The sequence below is a fragment of the Cynocephalus volans genome, chromosome 1 (genome assembly GCF_027409185.1).
Source record: "Cynocephalus volans isolate mCynVol1 chromosome 1, mCynVol1.pri, whole genome shotgun sequence".
Lineage (NCBI taxonomy): Eukaryota > Metazoa > Chordata > Mammalia > Dermoptera > Cynocephalidae > Cynocephalus > Cynocephalus volans.
In genome coordinates this window covers 116,435,026-116,457,412 of record NC_084460.1, presented here as the reverse complement: position 1 = coordinate 116,457,412, position 22,387 = coordinate 116,435,026, and the positions used below count along the sequence as shown (strand labels likewise).

General features: G+C 34.8%; 1 protein-coding gene across 5 annotated transcripts in view; it reads right to left on the bottom strand.

Moving 5' to 3' along the window:
- Positions 1–22,387, bottom strand: part of OPA1 (OPA1 mitochondrial dynamin like GTPase) — a 104,957-nt gene that overhangs the window by 12,541 nt on the left and 70,029 nt on the right. For all 5 annotated transcript variants that reach the window (XM_063091727.1, XM_063091752.1, XM_063091744.1 and 2 more), the window contains 4 exons: positions 13,682–13,822; positions 10,908–11,024; positions 9,541–9,634; positions 8,908–9,018 (listed from right to left, as the gene is read on the bottom strand). In XM_063091727.1, coding sequence (XP_062947797.1) covers positions 8,908–9,018; positions 9,541–9,634; positions 10,908–11,024; positions 13,682–13,822 — 463 coding nt within the window. The remainder of the gene's footprint in view (positions 1–8,907; positions 9,019–9,540; positions 9,635–10,907; positions 11,025–13,681; positions 13,823–22,387) is intronic.

Here is a 22,387-nt window from a genome sequence, read left to right as displayed (position 1 = left end):
AAAATGTCACTAGTTCAAGAAATATTTCAATTCATTGTCAGATGACAAATCCACCAAAGGTAGTTACAGGAAATGAGAAGAATTTAATGTGAATCCCAACCACTAAGGATGATGGTATGATGAGCAATTACTATGTGGTTCCATGACATGTCTCTTGGAATCACAACCACAAGGAGGTTATTTGGGAAAATATCTGTCACTTTTAAGGTCAAGCATATCACGTATTAGCTTTGTAAATTCCACGAATAACCTAACGAAGATTATAAAATTTCTACGTAATTTTAAATTGTGCTCATTGGGGAGAAAAAAGTTTAGAAATGTATAAAATAGTAAAAAATCAAAATTCCCTTTGCCCTTAACACACCTCTCCAACTACCCTGAGAACTGCACTTCAAAGAGGTTACTGGTTTAGCATGTGTCAATCCACCAATCCTTCAAGATTTCTCTCCCCTTTAAAAAATTTACTCATATCTTGCTTAATTTTATTTTCTATATATGTTGTATAGGCCAATGGATTGTTTGGTGATTAGATTCAGTTTTCATTTACTAGATTCTAGTTTTTCCACCTTAGAAATGGAGAATATACAAAAACATAACAATTAAAAAACAAAAACAAAACAAAGTTTAATCCCAACTTCAAAGATATTTCATTCTAATCTCTCTCAATGAAGAAAAGGTAAACAGTGTTAGAAAAGAAAAGAAAAAAAAAAAAAAAACCAGCATAACTTCTAGTTTTAAATATGTACACTAGTTTTTTGAATAGATAAGAATATTTTCACAATAGCACATAAATAAAACCTACTTTAAAACAATAAATGGCAAATTCAATCCATAAATCATTGAGCTTTCTTGTCATTATTCTTTCTTTTAAAACTTCAGTTATTTTTTTCACGTAAAACCTGAGTTTAAAGCAAAAAGAATATATTTGCTAGTAAAGTGTTGAATACCAGTAGTCTGTATAACATTACTGAGAAGTAAATATCCTTTTAATCTTGTACCAATTTATCAATATCCTTCAATGGTGATTTTAAAAGAAAGACTTAGGCCATGAAAAATGTGCTTCATTCTAAAAGCCCCATTTTGATTCTGGATTTTCTCATCAATAACTTGGAAAGCACAGTAGTTGGGCCTCGTCATGTGGAATTCAGTGTGTAAATAACTTCTTTAACACAGAAGACTCTCCCTGAGGATTACTTTATTCTTTGTGTCAACTGTCTTTCACTTTATTATTTTTTTTTGCTACAACACCAAGTAGAGCCTACTTCATCTATGCAGACTCGAAGTAAAAATAATTTTTCACTCTTTTCCTATAGTTGCCTATAGTGGGAAGCCTGTATTCTGTTCAATTAAACAACACTAGACGTACCTGGAGTAAGGTTTTTAATCACTGAAGGAAGGTAAATAAGCAGACAGGAAGAAAAATACTGGTTTAGATTCAAGTAATAATGATCCGGAAGAAGGCACAGTGAGAGACATAAGAAATAAATAAGAGACTGCTTAGAGATGTGCTGAGAGAGAGGAGAGATGAAACAGGATTGGGATCTTATACTTGGTGGGCCAAAGAAACACAGCAACACTACTGAAATATAAGTAATGCTACAGGCATTATGGTCCTTACAGTTCATGCTTTCTTTGCAGGATACTTAATCTGTTCTTTGTGATTATGACTTTTTTGCCCTTCTAAAAATTCCCTCAGTACACAAAATAAGATATGTGTTGATTTTATCCAAATTAATAAAATGACAAATTGTCTTTCTGTGAACAGAAAGAACTCTCTGGAATACCAGTTCAGGGGCATGTGGGTAGGTGGTGATGGCAGATGGCAAGAATCACCTATGGAGCCTTGTCAAAAGAGATGCTAGAGCCCCATCTTTGGAAAAACTGTTTTAAATGTATAACTTTCCTTTGTACTATTTTAAGTTCTAAATTCTGAGTATAATAATCTTTCTAGAATGATTTTCAGTCTCACATCACTTCAGGGCCACTATTCTCATCCATAATGACCTTCAAGGATATGGCTGGTATAAGAGAAGTTTAGGAATGTGAAGTAACCAATGGAAATTAAATTCAAAGATATCTTGACACTTTCATTTTCTAAATGTAGAAGAATAAAATAATTCTGGCTGACTCAGGGTTCCATTTAGCTATGTTCAGACTATTTTTTACTAGAGTTTGAACATGGCATGAAGATATTCATATAACCATCCAATACATTAGAATTATGTTTTAGAGTAAGCAAAATAATCCTTTTAGATTTAAGCAGCTATGGTACATTTCTCTTCTAATCTTAGCTTTTAAAAAATGGCAGTATTAATTAGATCATTCTGTTGCTGCTCCTTTTTAATGAACATAATTTCAAAAATGCACTAATCCATTTGTTTTCTCTCATTAAATAATATTATGAAGAACAGTTTTCATTATAAAAAATGCTTTGTTACTGAATAGCTGTTAACTCAGAGAAAAAAGAAACTTCCATCTGTAGTCTATATTTCTAAGTTTTAGAGTCAAAAAATCTCATGCAGACTAAGATATAAAGGTTGTATCTTTGCTCCTTTCTAATTATCAAGAGAAAGCATAGGATGGAGGATAAGAGATTGGGAAAGTGAAGAAACACAAAGACCAGCCCCAATAGCATTGTATACTCCCAAGAGAAACAACTTTAAGTTTCAAGAAACAATCGCTTGCTGTCTGGGAGATGCTCAGGCATCAAACAATAAAGAACAGTCAACAGAGGCAAGAGGCTGAGCATGCTGCTGTGATTCCTACTCTTTAATCCCTTGGAGCTCTAGTAAAAAGGCCAGCTGTTGCCACCTCGTGTAGGGAGTCAGCAGAGCAAATTAACTGTGGGCGAAAAGAAGCTGAGGATATTGGAAAATTCTAATTTACCGGCCTCTTTAAACTATACTGTTTTTAACATTAAGGATATCAAACTATACCATTAATAAAAGACTGTACAATGATAGCCCAACTAAAGGAATTTTCCACTGTTTTCACATTTTGTTGGTAAACGAGATACAGCCTTGAAGTATTCAGATTTCACTAAATGTATCTTCTGCTCACATCAAGTAGAGAAATATGAATGCAAAAAACTTATTAGAAAACATATAAATAATCCCAATCTAGTTCAACAAAAAGCCTCAGCTTAGAATAATAGCCATTATACACAATTAAAGATTCTGTATTTGTTATAGCTGGATTTTAGGACTCTAAGTATAAACACAACCACACGGAAAAATTGAATTTTGGGCAACTTTTATATGCTTAACAATAGTGGAATTTGACAGAGTATACTTGGAGACATGTTTACAAGTCATATAAAGAAAATTAGCTTCCTTTAATCTGGTTAGTGGCTTTATATACACTTTAGTGTTCCTTTACCCAGATGTTCTCTCAAAGTTTTCATATAGTTTAAAGTTTAAATTGCATTTTTTATATTTTAGGAAGTTCATGGGATGTTAATGATTATCATCAGCAGGAGCAGTACTAATATGTATGTCTTTCTGACCCACCCTGTGAAGGACACTGTTAACTATGGAAGCTTCCCAAAATAAAGGAGAATTTTATGTAATTATATTTCTGAGGCTTGAGGATTTTTTTGTAACCAAATTAGTTTGGCACAGTAGCTAAGAGACACTTACTACGACATATGTGTTTCTAAGTCTCCATTTCTACATCTGTAAAATGAGAAAAATAACTGTACTTATCTTAAAAGGTTGTGGGGAGGATCGTATAACCTAGTATCTGGAATGGGAAAAGCATTCAATACTGATTCACCTTCATAAACACTTTCAAGTTTTGACACAAAAATGAAAAAGAATTTATTATAAAATGAGGAAAAGATTTCTTCGATCTTAGAAAAAGCAGTCTAAACGATTGGCAACGTCCCTTTAATTCCTGGGTATTGACAACTCTCTGATCATGTACACAGAGAGTAAAAAGTATAATTAGGGCTTTAGTGAACAAGATTAAAGAAACCTAAATTGTAAATTCTAAGCAATTTATATAAAGGTCCAAAACCTCACAATAACCTAGTTAACAGAATTTCATGCTCTACTGATGAAACTTAGCAACAAACACTACCAGCAATTGTTACAAATGCCTAGATACTGTTTCCAAAGTGGGATGGGGTGGGAAACAAAATCCAACGAGTCTGTGAAATGTTAACACTCTTATTTATTTTATATGATGACAATCATAAAAAAAAAAAAAGATCATAGGGCTGGCCCGTGGCTCACTTGGGAGAGTGTGGTGCTGACGACACCAAGGCCACAGGTTCGGATCCCTATATAGGGATGGCCAGTTAGCTCACTTGGGAGAGAGTGGTGCTGACAACACCAAGCCAAGGGTTAAGATCCCCTTACCAGTCATCTTTTGGAAAAAAAAAAAAGTAGATCATAATAGAAAGAACAATGTTTAATTGAGCCATAATATACCAATCTTTGCCTCTCCAAAGAAAGTACTTTAAATTACTATTTTAATAAACAGATTGGACACATTACTAAAAATGATGCTGGTAATACAGACAGATTTCATCTAAGTTGACATTGTATTTAAATATCTATTTTTAAAAATCCTTTGAATTAAACTTTCTACAAAATTGAAAGAATTTCATGAAGGTTGTAATGGGAATATTTAAACATTGGATAGACCTAAGTGTGGGTAGATAAGTGCAAATAAGGAATCAAGGTGGAAAGATGAGCTGCATATCTCATTTAACTGTCCATGAGCTAATTCAATTCAGTCTTGTGACATCTTCAGAGATCATGTTTTCAAAAGTCTCGTTTTCTCTAAAGTATTTTCACATGACCTTGATCTATTATGTTATAAAAACAAAATCAAACTTTTATTTTTTTTACCCTTTTATGTGAAAGCAATTTCAAACTTACAGAAGACCTGCAAGAACACTAAAAAGAACATATTTTTCCTGAAATATTTACTGTCATCATGTCCCATCATCCCCCCAAATTCTATTGTGTATTAGCTATAAGAATATTTCCCTAAATAATTCCAATTTAACAATAAAAATTTAACAATTAACATTGCTCTACTATTACCATAAAACCCTCAGATACCACTGAAGTTTCACTGACTGTCCCATTAACATCCTTCAGAGCAAAAAGATCCAGCCACCACCACAAACTGCATTTAGTTTTCATGTTCTTTACTCTCTTTCAACCTGGAACAGTTTTTCAGTCTTATGTTGTTCATGATCTTGATACATTTGAAGATTACAGGCTAGTTATTCTGTAGACTGTGCCTTAATTTGGGGTTGTGTGATGTGTTGTTATGGTAGGATTTAAGTTATACATCTTTGGTAAGAATATCCTAGAAGTAATGCTGGGTTCTTTTCATTACATTCTTTAAGGGAGACATGGTTTTGATTTGACCATTACTGATAATATTAACCACGGTCACTTGATTAAGGTGGTGATTGCCAGGCTTCTCCACTGCAAAGTTACTCTTTTCCCTCTCTTAATTAGTATTTCCTGTACTTACGTAATTACCAATTCATGAATTCCTATTTCATTCACTGAGTTACAGTTTGTTTCTTTTGATGCTCAAATTGTTCCAGGTTTGGTCAGTTGGAGCCTCAAGAGGACTTCTGTGTCCTCTTGACATGTCCCCATCATCCTTTAAACACTTCTTTCTACACCCTAAGATGCCCCAGGCTCATCTTTTCCTTTCCCTGCTCTAGCTAAGGATCCCACCATATCTCCAAAGAATCCTGGTTTCTACATATGACTCCTCTTCCCATGAGTCTCCTGTAACAAGAACAGGTGCACTCCTCTTTCATGTCTTTGATCTTCCTAACTCTAGCTTCATGGCTTCATTTCAATAGTGCACATGGTATACCCTCTCCAGAATGGGGGAGAACAATGTACTACTTCTTATGTACTCATCTTAAAAGACAACCAGTTAGTGAATCTCTAAAGTAATGAAATGTTTTAAAATCAGACAAGTTGAAGACACAAAAAATAGGAATACATCAAATTTCACAATCTCTACAATACCCTGTACTATTCTGAAATTATAATGAAAACTCTTCACTAGCTCCCTTTCTCCAAACTCTATTAACCAACACACTATGTTCTAATTGAACATGCTATACTATAAACTTTGATCATTCTAATACAGTACTAATTGTTAAATGTTGAAAGTTTCCTGGTTGACAGGATCCATGACCACATTCCCAAGTGCTAGATAAAAGATAAATGGCAAGGGAAAGGCATTCTCAAGACTCTTTTTCAACTAACAGACCAAGTCATGGCTCATCTCCTTTAGTGACTGATGAAGCTAAGTCACTGGTGAAATCCTCGCTTCCAAGGACATTCTTTGGTACATTGCCACCACTCTAATTTTATATGTACAAAAGTAGTAAAGCATTTCAAGGGAGTCATATGACTACTTTCTCAGGAAAACCACCAGGAGAATATAATACTTGATTTGATATTGTATACACATGAGGTAGTAATCCACTTTCTTCAAATCATTGAATTGGGAGTGAAGCATGATGAGGTAACACCAGCTCTATTATAAAACATGAGAAAAGAGCCTTATTGTTTTTCAATCACTTAAAAATGTATATACTAGTAAAATCTATTGAAGTAGTTCACTTTCTAACAATTATATCCTGAGGGAGACAAAAGAAATATATTTGTATATACTGCAACAGTGACACACCTGTTCCTGTAACATTACTAATTTAGTACAAAATTATGAACCAAGGACTTCCAAATGCTTGTTGAAGTAATTCTCGTAACAATCCTGTGAAATAACCATCATAGTAGTCATTTTACAAACAAAGAAGCTAAGGCTTTGGGAGAATCCCTGTCTAAGATAACACAGCTAGTAATTGGCAGTTCAGATTTGAGCACCGATCTATGTTAGCACAAACATAAGTATACTCCCAAATTGGTATGAAAAAACTAAAAGAAAAGTGACAGATAATGGACATAAAAAACGAGGTGTATTTTTTTTAAAAAGGATTATTTAAAGGAAGAGAGAAAGGAAAAGAGAAAGCACCGAAGAGCTCAGATAACTAGAGCGAGAGAAAGAGATGATAAAGGGTGGATGGCAAGAGGAAAGCACACTGCTTAGGCACAGGCTAGAAAAAAGAAAAACCTGCCTGGTTTCTTTTGGATATCTTAGTGATTCTATTGTAGTGATGTAAATTCAGTTTAGAAACTGTTTTCAGATCTGAAGATCTTTCTACTTAGCATCTGCTTTCTTTTAGATATCAGAAAACTTATAACATAGCAAATTTAAGTACCCACTGAAAGGAAAAATACATTGTTTCATGAAGCTGAAATAAGAGAAACTTGTAATAAGATAGGCTCAAACAGAAGCACCAATCACCAGCATTATTTTTTTTTTTGACCGGTAAGGGGATCACAACCCTCGGCACGGTGTGGTCTGCACCACACTCAGCCAGTGAGCGCACCAGCCATCCCTATATAGGATCTGAACACGCAGCCTCGGTGCTACCAGCACCACACTCTCCCAAGTGAGCCACCGGGGCCCACCAGCATTATTTTTTAATTTAATAATATTAATGTTTCACTGATTTCCTTGGGTTCTCAAAGATCTAAGTAAATCTTACTACGCAATCCAATCTTAAAGCTAGACACCTACCAGCATTCAAGAAAAAATAAAATATCCCCTCAATGTGACAAAGTGATTAGTAGGGCCAAGTTAGGTTGGGGATGGGGGAAAGGAAAGGGAAAGTCATAGTGGTCTGCTGTAGGTGTTAAAGCCTTACCAGGGTTGAGGGTATTCACACAGGGATGAGGGTACCTCAGCCTAGCAATGTGGAGTGTTTATTTGTGTAAGAGGGCAGCGTGGTGCAGGGTGTCAGAGCACAAGCAGGATGAAGAGTGTGTTTCCATAAAAGCATGGTCTCACTTGGGTGAGGGGTGTGTGTGTGTGTGTGTGTGTGTGTGAAGGATGAGATGGGGAGATGCCTGGCACAAAATATCAGAGCATGTGCTCAGTAAAAAGGACTTCGTGAAGAAGAGCAACCTGGCATGGGATGGCAGAGCCCAGACAAGATAAAAAGGCTATCAGCACAGGGTAAGGCTCTGTAGTTCTGTGGTAGTGGTCCAGTGTGGGGTGATAAGAGTCTGAACAGGGTGAAAAGAACATTTTTGCAATGAAAGAAACAGTGATAAGTTTGGTCATATATAGGCGTATTGATCAAAATAAGTAAACATATTAAAGATACAGGAGCCAGGTTTCTCACTGTCAGAAAAGGGAGTTACAAATATGGGAAAGGAGAAAACTAAAACAAACCCTGTAGTACTGGATTAAAGTTGGAAGAATCATCTTCAGCTCATGGTTTTCAATATGGATATGATTAGGAATATAGAAGTATATGTGTATATATGTACCTACACTTACATACATACATGTATATAATATTTATTCCCTAGCTCTTTTCTAGTTCTCCCGCCTGGGAACAGTGATATTCCAATAACAATGAGCATATCTAGTTCCCAGATCTTGATTTCTAAATACCATTCTCTAAAAATAGGAAGTTCGGGAAAAAAAATAAAGAATGAGCTTGGAACACCTTGTTATATGGAAGGACAATTGGGACAACGGGTGAATCTTGAATGGGGTCTGAGAATTAGATATAGTAATGTATCAGTATTAACATCCTGATTTTGGTGGTTGTACATAGTATGGTCACTAGGAGAAAACCTTTGGTTCTAAGAAATACACACTAAAGTATTTGGAAGTGATGAGACTTTGGGTCAGCAACTTACTTTCAAACACCTCAGAGAAAAACAAAGTTCCTTGTAGATACTTACAACTTTTCTTTAAGATTGAGATTAAATGGATAAACAAATAATCAAAAGTGGGGAAGGCAAATAGATGATAAGGTAGAGAGCAGGAAGAACTACTTACTGAGGTCTTCAGCCAGTTGAACTCGTTTACCCGTAAGCAATTTAACCTTCTTCTCACTGTCGTCAGCGAAATCTTCCAATACCTCTTTAACATTTTTCTCTAATCGCCTAACTGTGCAAAGTAAATAAAAAACCTGAAGAGCATCATTTTTTTGAATGTGCAAGGATGATAAAATTAACCATATAAGGACACTAAGTTCTATTTTTTCTCATCATGTTAAATTATTGTTAAGTTCATACTTCTCACAGTTAATACAGAGAATCTCTATCATTATATAGTACTTTCACCAGCATGAAACTGAAACATATTCCAAGATAATGTCATATTCTTGAGCCATAACACTTTAATGAAAGTGCAGATTTCCCAATAAAACTAAGTGATGCTGAGGAGTCCAGTCTTAACAGAATTTTTCTGTAATGAAAGTAGACTCCTGGCATATTTTATATCCCATCCTTTTCAATTACGCTTTATTTTCATTAATATGAAGGGAAATTTTAAAGAGAAATTATAATTTTCAGTTTTTCTAATGAATCAGTTTTTAAGGAATTATTTTGGCATCCTTCTATTAAAAATGAATGTTATTACTATTATTTTTTAATGTCAAAATTAGTAGGCAGTCCCTATGTGGCTTACCTTCAGTGTTGGTAAGTTGCTGCCTTAAAGTATTTGCGGTGATAGCAAGCATGCGCTGTATTCGCCAAAACAAGACCACATCATTGCATTCCAACTGAAATATTAAGTAACGGAGATTACCAGATGCAAGTTTAAAAATGAAAATCATGATCATAAACACATACAACTACTGAAGTCAGTATCTATACTCTAAGCTTTAATAAAAATTACTCAGATTTACCTAATACATATCCTCCTACTGTGGATATAAGCTACAGAATCTTTTCTGTACAGATCCATGATATTCTGCATAATTTGGGTTCTATCTGCCCTACAACTGTATACCTTTGTTTTGATTCCAATGACAAACAAACTTGGGAAGCAGAGAATTTCATTACGTTATATACAAACAGAAATTCATAGCACATACCCTCTCAATTTGCATTTAGTTTCAGTTAATAACCATGTTTATCCTAAGTATGTCCTTAGGTTAACCTCTTTTCTTTGAGTGTGCACTCAAGTCATTTTTGAGATTCAGTTGTATACAAAAATAAGTTGATTTTTTAAAGAGAAGTTTATTCTGTAGAGAAGTTCTTAACTAAAATTACTCAAAAAGCTTGCCACTTTTATACAGGTGCATTTAAACACAAATTTCTTCTTAGCTGCTAAAAATTTATTTTAAATGCTAAAAACAAAAAAGCATTTTTACAGGTCCCAAATAAGATGGTCGATTAACAAACAGAGCTTTTTCAAAAGGCTATTTAAAAGCATTTTCGCATGTAAGAGAACGCTCAAAATACGTCAGTCTGCTGCCACCTAGGGGTTACTTTATAAAATACGACATTAAACTATGTAAAACAGTCCATTACAAGAACTTTACAATTCTTTAAAAAAATTTAAAATGATTTTAGTGATATGAAAAAATTACAATACATTAAAAAAGCATGATATAAAATTGTTCTTCAGTATGAATTCCATTATTCAAATGGATGGTTATGTTACACACCCCCCACCCACATCCTTCCCATGTATAGAAAAAATTAAATGAAAATACATAAAACATGTTAACTAAAATTACTTCTAGGTAAAGGGATTATAAGTGACTATTTCCTTTTACATTTTTTTTTTGCTTTTATATGCATACGCATTCTTACAGACACTGGGATGCAGTGCATGTAAGATGCAGTTACTAACAAAGTAGTAAATATCTCTGAAAAGATACAAATTAGGTTATTCTTTATAAATTATATACATTTTTCCAGATGATCAGAGGACAAAAATTAATGCTAAAGCTAAAGTTTACTTTCAAACATCTTTAAGCAACTATTGGTAAAACAAAACAAACAAACAAAAAAACCCATATTTCTCTTTGTTTTTGGAAACCTTACCTCAGAATCTACAAAATGCCTTTGGTAGTAATAAAAGCCTCTTCGACAAAGGTTACAATGGTTTAGAGCTGTTTTTAAGAAATGTCTTCTATAAACCTGATGCCAAGTATCCTTAATCTAAAATGAGAAAACAAAATAAAACAAAAATCAAAGAGCTACTGTACACTCTTCAGGTTGATCAACCACACTCTGAGAAGCTGTACACAAAATTTATTTATAAAAAAGTTAATTAAAAGCAACTGCAATATTATTTATTATTCTACTAACCTTTTTAATTCACTTACATTTGTTTTCAAGACAAATTTCAAGATTAAATTTGCTAATACTCTGACCCCTTACCAGTTTATGAACTTCAAAATTTGCAGTGTTTTAAACAAATGCTGGTATTATATTCAAACAACCCATCTTGTAGAGAAGACAGTGTGGGGATTATGTTCACCTAGTAGAAAACCAAGGCAAAAAGAAGCTAAAAGCTGTGTGAGGAGAGTTAGGACTAGGAAGCTGGTCTCAGACCATGTCTATTAAACCAACAATATCTCCTTTCCAATTTTTAAATTTCAGTGCTACCATATCAATATGATCCCTACCACTTTATTACTATATAGTATTCAACATTCTTTTACACTCCTGGTCTTTTTTTGAGCATAACAACAACAATGTTAAATAGAACAAATACCTTCAACACTATTTGACAAATTAGAAAAGTAGGGCTCAGAGAGATTCTATTAATTACTAAAGGTAATATTACCTGCTAATATAATGGGACTGTGATAGAATTGACATTTCCTGACATCTAGTCCATCCAATATTTCTGTCATGAGACTCCACTACTTTTTTCATAGTTTTGTAAAGTGCATTGAACAAAGTGTCACTTGGTCACAGAAAGTAATTAAGATAAACAGGGAATCCATATCCTAAGATATGGGCAAAAGCTTAAAAAAAAAAAATCACATATCCTCTTCCATTCCACTTTTGAGAGAAAATCCCTCCTAATAGCCACACAAAGCTTAAAAGTATCAAACTAAATACAACTTATTGTTAATGAGAGCTAGGACCAATGTGGATAAATTCAATCTATATTCAACTAAAAATCTCATGTAATCATTAGTTTTAATCTCATTTTCAATTTATAAATAATGCTAGATATATACAACTTTAACTGTTTTGGGTTTTACCATTTTTCTTCTTTCCTTGTTCTGATCTCCGGTGGAATTTAAAATAAGCATACTCATTCTTCAAGTACAGAAATATAAATAGAAGATAATCTTTAAAAATATTAATATGTGGCTCTGAAATTTTTCATTTAATTGTTTTTCCCGCTAGATTTACTTTCTAATTTGTTTTCACTTAAGCTAACACTAAAATGAGCAAAAATTTGCCCCAAATAAGCATCACGAAGGTAAGTAAAAAGTAGCCTGAAGTGTAGAATATTTTTATCCTCATATTTATTATAAATGAGAAAAATAAGACAGCATCCAAAGGTCTTATCCAAATTAATAAAAACATTTTTTCTACATTCACTCATTTAATTGAGTTACATTTTACTATAAAAGATATGCAGTTGACCCTTGAACAACACGAGTTTGAACTGCAGGGGTCTACTTATACACACAATTTTTAAAATAAATCCATGGTAAAATTTTTTGGAGAATTGTGACAATTTGAAAAAACCTGCAAACAGTATAGCCTAGAAATATTGAAAAAATTAAGAAAAATTTACGTATGCCATGAATACATAAAATATATGTATACACACTAGTCTATTTTATCATTTTCTACCTTAAAATATACACAAAAGTATTATAAAAAGTTAAAACTTATCAAAACTTATGCACATAAACACTTAAAAGACCATACATGGCACCACTTATAGTAGAGAGAAATGTAAACAAACATAAAAATGTAGTATTAAATCATAACTGCATAAAATTAACTATAGTACATACAGTACTACTGAAATAATTTCACAACCATCTCCTGCTGCTATTTTGGTGAGTGTTGTGAGTATCCTCCTGAAACACCATGTGACACTAATTATCTTTACATGAGCAGTTCATCTCTTCAATTTAAATTGTATACTAGATGCAGTAAAAAGTGATCTCTCACGGTTTTCTTTTCCTTATGATTTTCTTAAAATATTTCCTTTTTCCAGCTTACTTTATTGTAAAAATACAGTATATAATACAAGTAACATACAAAATATGTGCTAATCAACTGTATATGTTATTGGTAAGGCTTCAGTCAACAGAAGGCTATTAGTAGTTAAGTTTTGGGGGAGACAAAAGCTATACAAAAATTTTTGACAAACCCCTGCATTGTTTAAGGGTCAACTGTATATATAACCCCTGCATTGTATAAGGGTCAACACACACGTACATATATATGAGCATACTCAGAAAGTTTGTGGAAAGATAGAATTAAAAGGTGATATGAATTTTTCCATGAACTTTTTGAAGTGCCTGCGTATACACACACACAGTGATGTGGTGCAAACATCTGGGCTGGTTTGCAAGAACTAGCTGCTGAACTTGCTCAAGTCTCAATTTCCCCATTTACAAACTGAAGTGTTACTCTTAAAAAAGCAATACCGAGAATAAAATTTCTACTCTTCACACAATCAGAATGACTAAGTTTGTATTATCAGCAAAGGTACACAAAATCAAAGTCTAATTAAGCATTTAAACATTTAAGTAACACATTAGAAGTAGCAACATTTTACTGTAAGAAACAAAGATTAATGAAGCAAATTCATGCTTTTCAGCAATATTTATTACCAAGCTGGGATCTACTTCTACTCCTCGGGATTCAAGGTTCTTTCGGACTGTGGTTATCTCATCACTTGCAAGATAAGCTGGGTGCTCCTCATTACATTTCAACATCTTCTCCAATTCATTCTTGGTTTCATTGTGGACATACTTTAAAATGTTTGAAAGAGGACTGTGTTTAGATGGTTCATAATTTAGCACTTGTAAAAACAGAACGCCAATTTTAATAAATATATTACTGCTGCCTAACAGATGATGCAAACTCAATCACAACAAATAAGAACGAACACAGTACCGTGATTTATGAATACAGGTAACCGGCTTATGAATGCAGAACAACTTGCCTTATGAGGGGGAAAAAAACAGGAATTTGCCCTATTTGTTATGCTTTTACCTTTGCTGAAATGTTTTACTCTTAAAGTTACAGCATCAGGCATTTTATTATGCAGTTTCTTTCTTTCTTGACCATAGGGTATAATTTGGGTCTATGAATAAGCTCCCTGAATAAATGGGAAGAGAGGAGGTTCTATAAATGCCTCATATCTAAGAACTAGTTTACTGTAAGGACTTGTACCTGTTGACATGTTTTTTATTTGATAAATTAAATGTAAAGTGCACAGTTTGATTTTTTAAAAGGGCTTTTCATTAAAAAATCATACTTCAGACTGCTCCTGTGAGGTACCTATCATTCTTAAAGTAACTTCCAGCCATTTCTCTGTAATTGTTCATAATCTCTTCACCAAAGGAGAAAAACATACACACATTAGTTTTAAGTTTGAAAACAAGACTTATACTATATCAGACTAAATTTATCTTATTTTTCAAAACTGTATGATTAAAAAAAAAACTAGCTTCAAATTCACTAATTACTCTAAACTGACTACATCAGCCCTTCACTCCAAACTCTACCACAGCTATGGAATTTGAGTATTTACACAAGAATAACATTTAAATGCAAATAATTGGCTGGAAATGGACATAATTAACACTCTGGAAATGTGACACTTTAGAAGAAATATAAAGAGACATTTCATTGTTTGCTTAAACATCTGCTATTAAGTCTGAGGTAGGAAGAATACCTCTGATAATGTTGTTCCCCAATTTGTCCTGTTCTGTGTTTTCACTTTCACCTTTCCACTCATCACCACTCCACTGTTACTACCACACGTGTCCTTCAGAAGACAACTGCTCTCCCATCTATCCTGACCAACATCTCCACTTGTTCAGCTCAGACAAGGTGAGACTGTTTCAAAGGGAAGAATTTTCAGTCCTGTCACTCAAAAAGACAGAAGGAATTGTTACACAGCTACCTAAACTTGCAATGTGAGAGACCCAGCCACTGCCAAGGGCACCAGCACAAAAGGCAGCCACACAGGACCCTGACAAGCCCTGCCCTACCCCAAGAACCCAACTCAGCCGCCACCAAGGGTGCCAGCATGACAGGCAGCTGCATGGGACCCTGGCAAACCCAGCTCCTCGAGAGCCCGACGCAGCCATTGATGAGGGCACCAGCACAGCAGGCAGCCACACCATCAGCAACATTGTCTGCCACTGCTGCAGACAATAGTGGTGAAGGACTGGGCTGTGACAGACAGCACCACAGCAACTGCTGCCACAGGGTGGCTTACTGCCATACCAGCAGCCCCTGCTACCTCATAGGAGACCTGCTGACCCCTCAATGGCATACACAGAAGGAGAATTACTAGTGGAACCCAGGGAAAGAGGAAAGAAAAAAGAGAAAACTCACTCAAGGTCACCCATTCAAACTGAGGTGCACTAGTATACCCCTGGGCACCCATCAGGGTCAGGGAGAGCTAACCAGGGTGCCAACAGGCCTGCTCAAATACACCCACCTTAACCTAAGAGGGACAAGACTCCAAGGCACTTTCCTCCAAAATTTGAAAAACTGCCCACATCCTGACAAACCAACGTAGTGTCACCAACTTCAGCAAGGAAATACTAAGTGCCACAGGGACTAGGCCAAAGAGCACTGTCACACAACTCCAACAGTAAATGCAGCCAAAGTACCTACACAGAGACTACAATACTGCATCTACCTGGATCCAATATTAAAATAACCCACTCAACTGTCATTATAAAATATCTACAAGAGGAACTCTCTCTCCTCAAACTCCACTCGAGTACTAGAAAAAGCAACTGCTCTAACAGATGACTAAACACCAGCACAGAGATACTGGAAATATGAAAAAAACAGGAAAATATGAATTTAATAACTCAAATACCAGATCCTGCAGAACAGGAAGTCCTTGAAATGACTGAAAATGAATTTCAAGCAACAATCCTAAGGAAACTCAATGAGATATAAGAAAACTCAGACAACACAACAAAATGGTCAAAAGTATACAGGACCTGAAGGAAGAAATGTGAAAAGAAATAGATGCCATAAAAAAGAATGTAGCACAGCTTGTTGAACTGAAGGATTCATTCAATGAAATAAAAAACACAACAGAGATCTTAAACAGCAGGCTAGAACAAGCAGAAGAATCTCTGATCTTGTAGATGGCTTTTCAAAATGACCCAGGTAGACAAAAAAAAAAAGAAAAAATTGAAAAAAAAAGAAAAAATTGAAAAAAAAAGAAAAAATTGAAAAAAAATGAAGAAAATCTAAGAGAGATATCAGACAGCCTTAAGCACACAAATATCCAAATCATGGGTGTTCCAGAAGGGGAAGAAAAGGGAAAAGGCATTGAAAACATAGTCAATGATTAATAGTGAAAAACTTCCCAGGTATAAGGAGAGATGCAGACCTTTGGATCCAGGAGGCTCAAAGATCCCCAAACAGATTCAACCCAAAAAGGTCCTCCCAAGACATGTTATAGTCAAATAGGTGAAGCTCAAAGACAAAGAGAGAATCTTAAAAACAGCAAGAGAAAAGCAACAAGTCACCTAAAAGGGAGCCCGTATCAGACTAACAACAGACTTTTCATCAGAAACCCTAAAGGCCAGAAGAGAATGGGATGATATATTTAAAATAGTAAAAGACAAAAACTGCCAAAGAAGAATACTATACCCAACAAGGCTAACCTTCAGGAATGAAGAAGAAATAGTATACTTCCTGTACAAACAAAAACTGTGGCATTCACCACCACATGACCAGCCCTACAAGAAATCCTCAAGGGAGTACTGCATCTGGTATCTGAAAAATAACCATCACTACCATGAATACACAAGAAAGAATAGAATCCACTGGTAGGACAAAAATACAAACAATAAAGAAAAAGGAACCTTATTTAACTACTTGAAGAAACCAAGAAACATGGAAGACAAACAATAAAACAGAAAGAAAGGAACAAAAGATATTTAAAATCTCCAAACAAAAATCAGGAAAAAAAATGCCAGGAGTAAATCAACAACTATCAATAATAACTCTCAATGTAAAAGGAATTTAATCCTCAAAAGACAGACTAACTGGATTAAAAAGACAGACCCAACAATATGCTAACTTCAAGAGACTCAACTCACCTGAAAAGACACACACAGTCCAAAAGTGAAAGGATGGAAACAGATATACCACCCAAATGGAAGCCAAAAATGAGCAGGAATACCTTTTCTTATATTGGATAAAACAGACTTTAAACCAAAAACCATAAGGAGAAACAAAGAAGGCCACTGTATAATGATAAAGCAATCTACCCAGCAAGGAGACATAACAATCATAAATATATATGCACCCAACATTGGAGCAGCCAGATATACAAAGCAAACACTATTAGACCTAAAGAAAGAGACAGAAACAAATAATAGTGGGGGACCTGAACCTCTCTCAACATTGGATAGATTATCTAGGCAAGGGATCAACAGAGAAACACAAGATCTAAACCACATTTTAGAACAATTGGACTTGGCAAACATATATAGAAAATTTCATCCCACAACCACAGAATATACATTTTTCTCATCAGCACATGGAACATTCTTCAGGATAGACTACATATTAGGTCACAAATCAAGCTTCAACAAATTTTAAAAAATTGAAATTATTTCATGTATTCTTTTCAGAACACATGGCTTAAAACTAGAAACTGATAACAAATGAAACTTTGGAAACTATACAAACACATGGGAATTAAACAACATTCTCCTGAATGACATATGGGTCCAAGAAGAAATTAAACAAGATATCAAAAAAGTTCTTGACTAATGAAAATAATGACACATCATACCAAAACCTGTGGGACACAGCAAAAGCAGTACTAAGAGGGAAATTTATCACAATAAGCATGTGTATCAGAAGTCTAGAAAGATGGCAAATGAACTTAATGCTACACCTCAAAGAACTAGAAAAACAAGAACAACCTTACCCCAAAGTTAGTAGAAAGAAAGAAATAATTAAGATCAGAGCAAATCTAAATGAAATAGAAACCCCCAAAATGATACAAAAGATCGATGAAACAAGAATTTGCTTTATTGAGAAGATACATGAAAGACAAGCCATTAATTAGGCTAAGTACAAAAAGAAAACAGAAGACACAAATAACAAAAATTAGAAATGAAAAAGGAGACATCACAACCAATAACACAGAAATACAAAGAATCATTAGAGACTACTATAAACAACAACATGCCAACAAATTTGAAAACCTGGAGAAAATGGACACACTTTTGGACACATTCAAACTACATAGAGTGAACCAAGAAGACAGAGAAAACCTGAACAGACCAATAACAAGCAAAGAGACTGAAGATATAATCAACAGTCTCTCAACAAAGAAAAGCCCAGGACCAGATGGTTTTACTGCCAAACTCTACCAAACCTTTAAAGAATTAATACCAATTCTCTTCAAACTATTCAAAAAAATTGAAACAGAGGCCATTATCCCAAACTCATTCTATGAGGCAAACATTACCCTGATACCAAAACCAGACAAAGATACAGCAAAAAAAGAAAACTACAGACCAATATCTCTGATGAACACAGACACAAAAGCCCTCAATAAAATTTTAGCAAATAAAATACAGCAGCACATCAAAAAAATTATACACCATGATACAAGTGGGATTCATTCCAGGGATGCAAGGATGGTAAACATATACAAGTCAATAAATGTGATACACCACATCAACAAATCAAAGACAAAAACCATATAATTATCTCAATAGATGCAGAAAAAACATTTGACAAAATTCAACAGCCCTTCATGATAAAGACTCTCAAAATATCTCAACACAAATAAAGTCATATACAACAAACCAACTACCTTAATGGGGAAAAGCTGAAATTTTTTCCCTTAAGAATGAGAACAAGACAAGGATACCCACTCTTGCCTCTCCTATTTAACATATTATTGGAAGTACTAGCCAGAGCAATTATGGAAGAGAAAGAAATAAAGGGTATTCAGATTGGAAAAGATGAAGTCTAAATGTCCCTGTTTGCAGATGACATGATCCTATACATAGAGAAGCCAAAAGACTTTACAAAAAAACTTAAGAGTTCATAAATAATTTCAGCAAAATTGCAAGATACAAAATCAACCTGCAGAAATCAGTAGCTTTTTTATACTCCGACAATGAACTAGCAGAAAAAGAAATCAAGAAAGCTAGCCCATTTACAATAGTCACACACAAAAAACCTGGCAATAAAAGTTAACCAAGGATGTGAAAGAGCTCTACGACGAGAACTATAAATCACTGCTGAAAGAAATTAAGGAGGATACAAGATTGAAAGATATTCCATACACTTGGATTGGAAGAATTAACATTGTGAAAATGCCCGTAAGTGATTCTACAGATTCAATGCAATCCCCATCAAAATACCAATGACACTCTTCAGAGAAAAGGAAAAAACAATCCTAACATTCACATGGGACAACAAAAGACCTTGAATAGCCAAAGCAATCTTGAGTAAAAAAAATAAAGTCAGAGGCATAACACTACCTGTCTTCAAATTAAACTACGAAGCTATAGTAACCCAAAAAGCATGTTACTGGCATAAAAACACACTTGGACAAATGGAACAGAATAGAAAACCCAGAAATCAGCCCATATACCTACAGCCAACTGATCTTCAACAAAGGCACCAAGAATGTACACTGGGAAAGATTGTCTCTTTGATAAATGGTGCTGGGAAAATTGGACATCCATATGTAGAAGAATGAAACTAGACCCATATCTCTCGTCATATACCAAAATCAACTCAAAATGTGTTAAAGAATTAAATATACATTCTGAAAATATAAAACTCCTAAAAGAAAACATAGGGGAAACTCTTTAAGAAGTAGAATTAGGCATAGACTTTATGAATACAACTCCAAAAGCACAGGCAGTAAAAGGAAAAATAAACAAATGGGATTATATCAAACTAAAAAGCTTCTGTACAGCAAAAGAAACAATTAACAGAGTGAAAAGAGAACCAAGAGAGTGGGAGAAAATATCTGCAAAATATGCATCTGACAAAGGATTAATATCCAGAATATACAAGGAACTCAAACAACAGTAAAAAAACAAATAACCTGATTAAAAAATGGGCAAAGGAGCTGAATAGGCATTTCTCAAAGGAAGATATATGAATGGCCAATCGACACCTGAGAAAATGCTCAACATCACTCAGAATCCGGGAAATGCAAATCAAAACCACATAGGGATATCATCTCACTTCAGTTGGACTGGGTTTTAGGAAAAAGAGAATAACAAATGCTGGCGAGGATATGGAGAAAGGGAAACCCTCTTACACTGTTAGTGGGACTGTAAAATGGTGTAGTCATTATGGAAAACGGTATGGAGGTTCCTCAAACAACTACAGATAGAAATGCCATATGACCGAGCAATTCCACTGATGTATGTACAGCCAAAGGAATGGAAATCATCATGTCGAAGGGACATCTGTACTCCCATGTTTATTGCAGCTCCATTTACAATAGCCAAGAATTGGAACCAAGCTAAATGCCAATCATCGGATAAGTGGATAAATAAAATGTGGTATATTTATACAATGGAATACTACTCGGCCATAAAAAGAATGAAATGCTGACATTTGCAGCACCATGGATGAACTTAGAGAAAATTATGTTAAGTGAAATAAGCTAGGCACAGAAAGAGAAATACCACATCCTCACTTATATGTTGGAGCTAATTAAAAAATAGATAAATGAGTGAACAAATAAAGAAAGGAGGAAAAGGGATGCAGCAATCACAATAATATGCTGGACTTTTCGGGAGAGGGGAACAGAGCTGGGGTTGCCAGGGGTGGAGGGGGTAGGAGCTGGTGGGGGGCCACAAGGATCGACTGCATTGTGTAATGGTAGATGTGCTGACTGTACTGATTTGAACATCACATGTTGCACATTGGTATTAATGTTGGATGCTGTACCTCACAGATATGTACAACAAAAAAATTAAAAAATAAATAAACTTGCGATATGAGAACTGTGGATATTCTCACCCTCTTTTAGAACTTGTTTCTTACTGTAACCTCTGGGTATGAGGTCTAGAACAGTAGTTTTCAACTGGAAGTGCGAGGGATTAAAAGGTTAGAGAAAGGGATCTTGACTCAGTGAGTCTGACATGAGGCTATCTTTTGAAGGAAAAAACAAAGCATACATATATAAACTCCTCTCCAGGTGATTCTAATGTCCCTTCACTTTATATTCCAAATTATGGCTTCTGTTCTATAGTCAGCCTGGGTCTTACTCATGCTGTCCTGAAACCCTAGGCAGAAAAGGCTCTTCTCTAAAAGGTTTCTAGATTTCTTTTCTAGGCTTACAAACCCTTTGTACTGACGTTAAAACTCATTCCTTTACTTCTCTTGAAGGATTCAAGTTCCTATGGGTTCAAGTTCATGAGAAAAATAACTCACAACCAAGAATCATTTCTCTCCAAGAGTGTTTTGCCAAAGCATATTTACCACTAGTTGTTGAGACAAGTTCTGCCACAGTTGATTATTCTAAAGATTTTAGGCCTAATTTCACTAAGCTTTGCAAGCCAGATAATCATTTTTTTTCAAGTTTCTCTGTCTTATGCCAGTTTTTTTTTGTTTGTTTGTTTGTTTTGTTTTTAAAGATGACCGGTAAGGGGATCTCAACCCTCGGCTTGGTGTTGTCAGCACCACGCTCAGCCAGTGAGCCAACCAGCCATCCCCATATAAGATCCAAACCCGTGGCCTTGGTGTTATCAGCACCGCACTCTCCCGAGCGAGCCACGGGACGTTATGCCAGCTCTTTCTAATCCATGCTTCCTCCTGTCTCAAAGTCAGAAACCTCTGATAAATCCCCTAGAAATTCTTTTCTAACAGACCTCGTTCTCTCAGCCTATCTGTATAGCAGAGATAACTGATGCACCCTGAACACATGCATGATCCAATCACTAGCCCTGTCCACTTCCTCAGCTTTTCTTCAGTCTCTTAATGACTCATTTTTCACAAAAATCATAACACAAAAAAAGAAAAGAGGAAGACTGTATCTTCACTATTTTTAAACAAGTTGAAACACATCTGATAGAGAGCTACGAAGCAAGAAATGTGAGAAACTAGAAAAAAATAGGGTATTAATTATATAATTTAATTAATCTGTATTTAAAATAAAACAAAAATATAAAATAACAGGAATATGTAATTTGGTAATTTTTCATTGTCTTCATCTCCTCTCTAGATTTTTCCATTTCTTGATCTCCTCTCTCTAACTAATGAATTTAAGGAACAAAGAAAACAAGAAAAGAAAGTAGACTGCCATCTCTTCTTCTTATTCATTACTTCCTTCATTT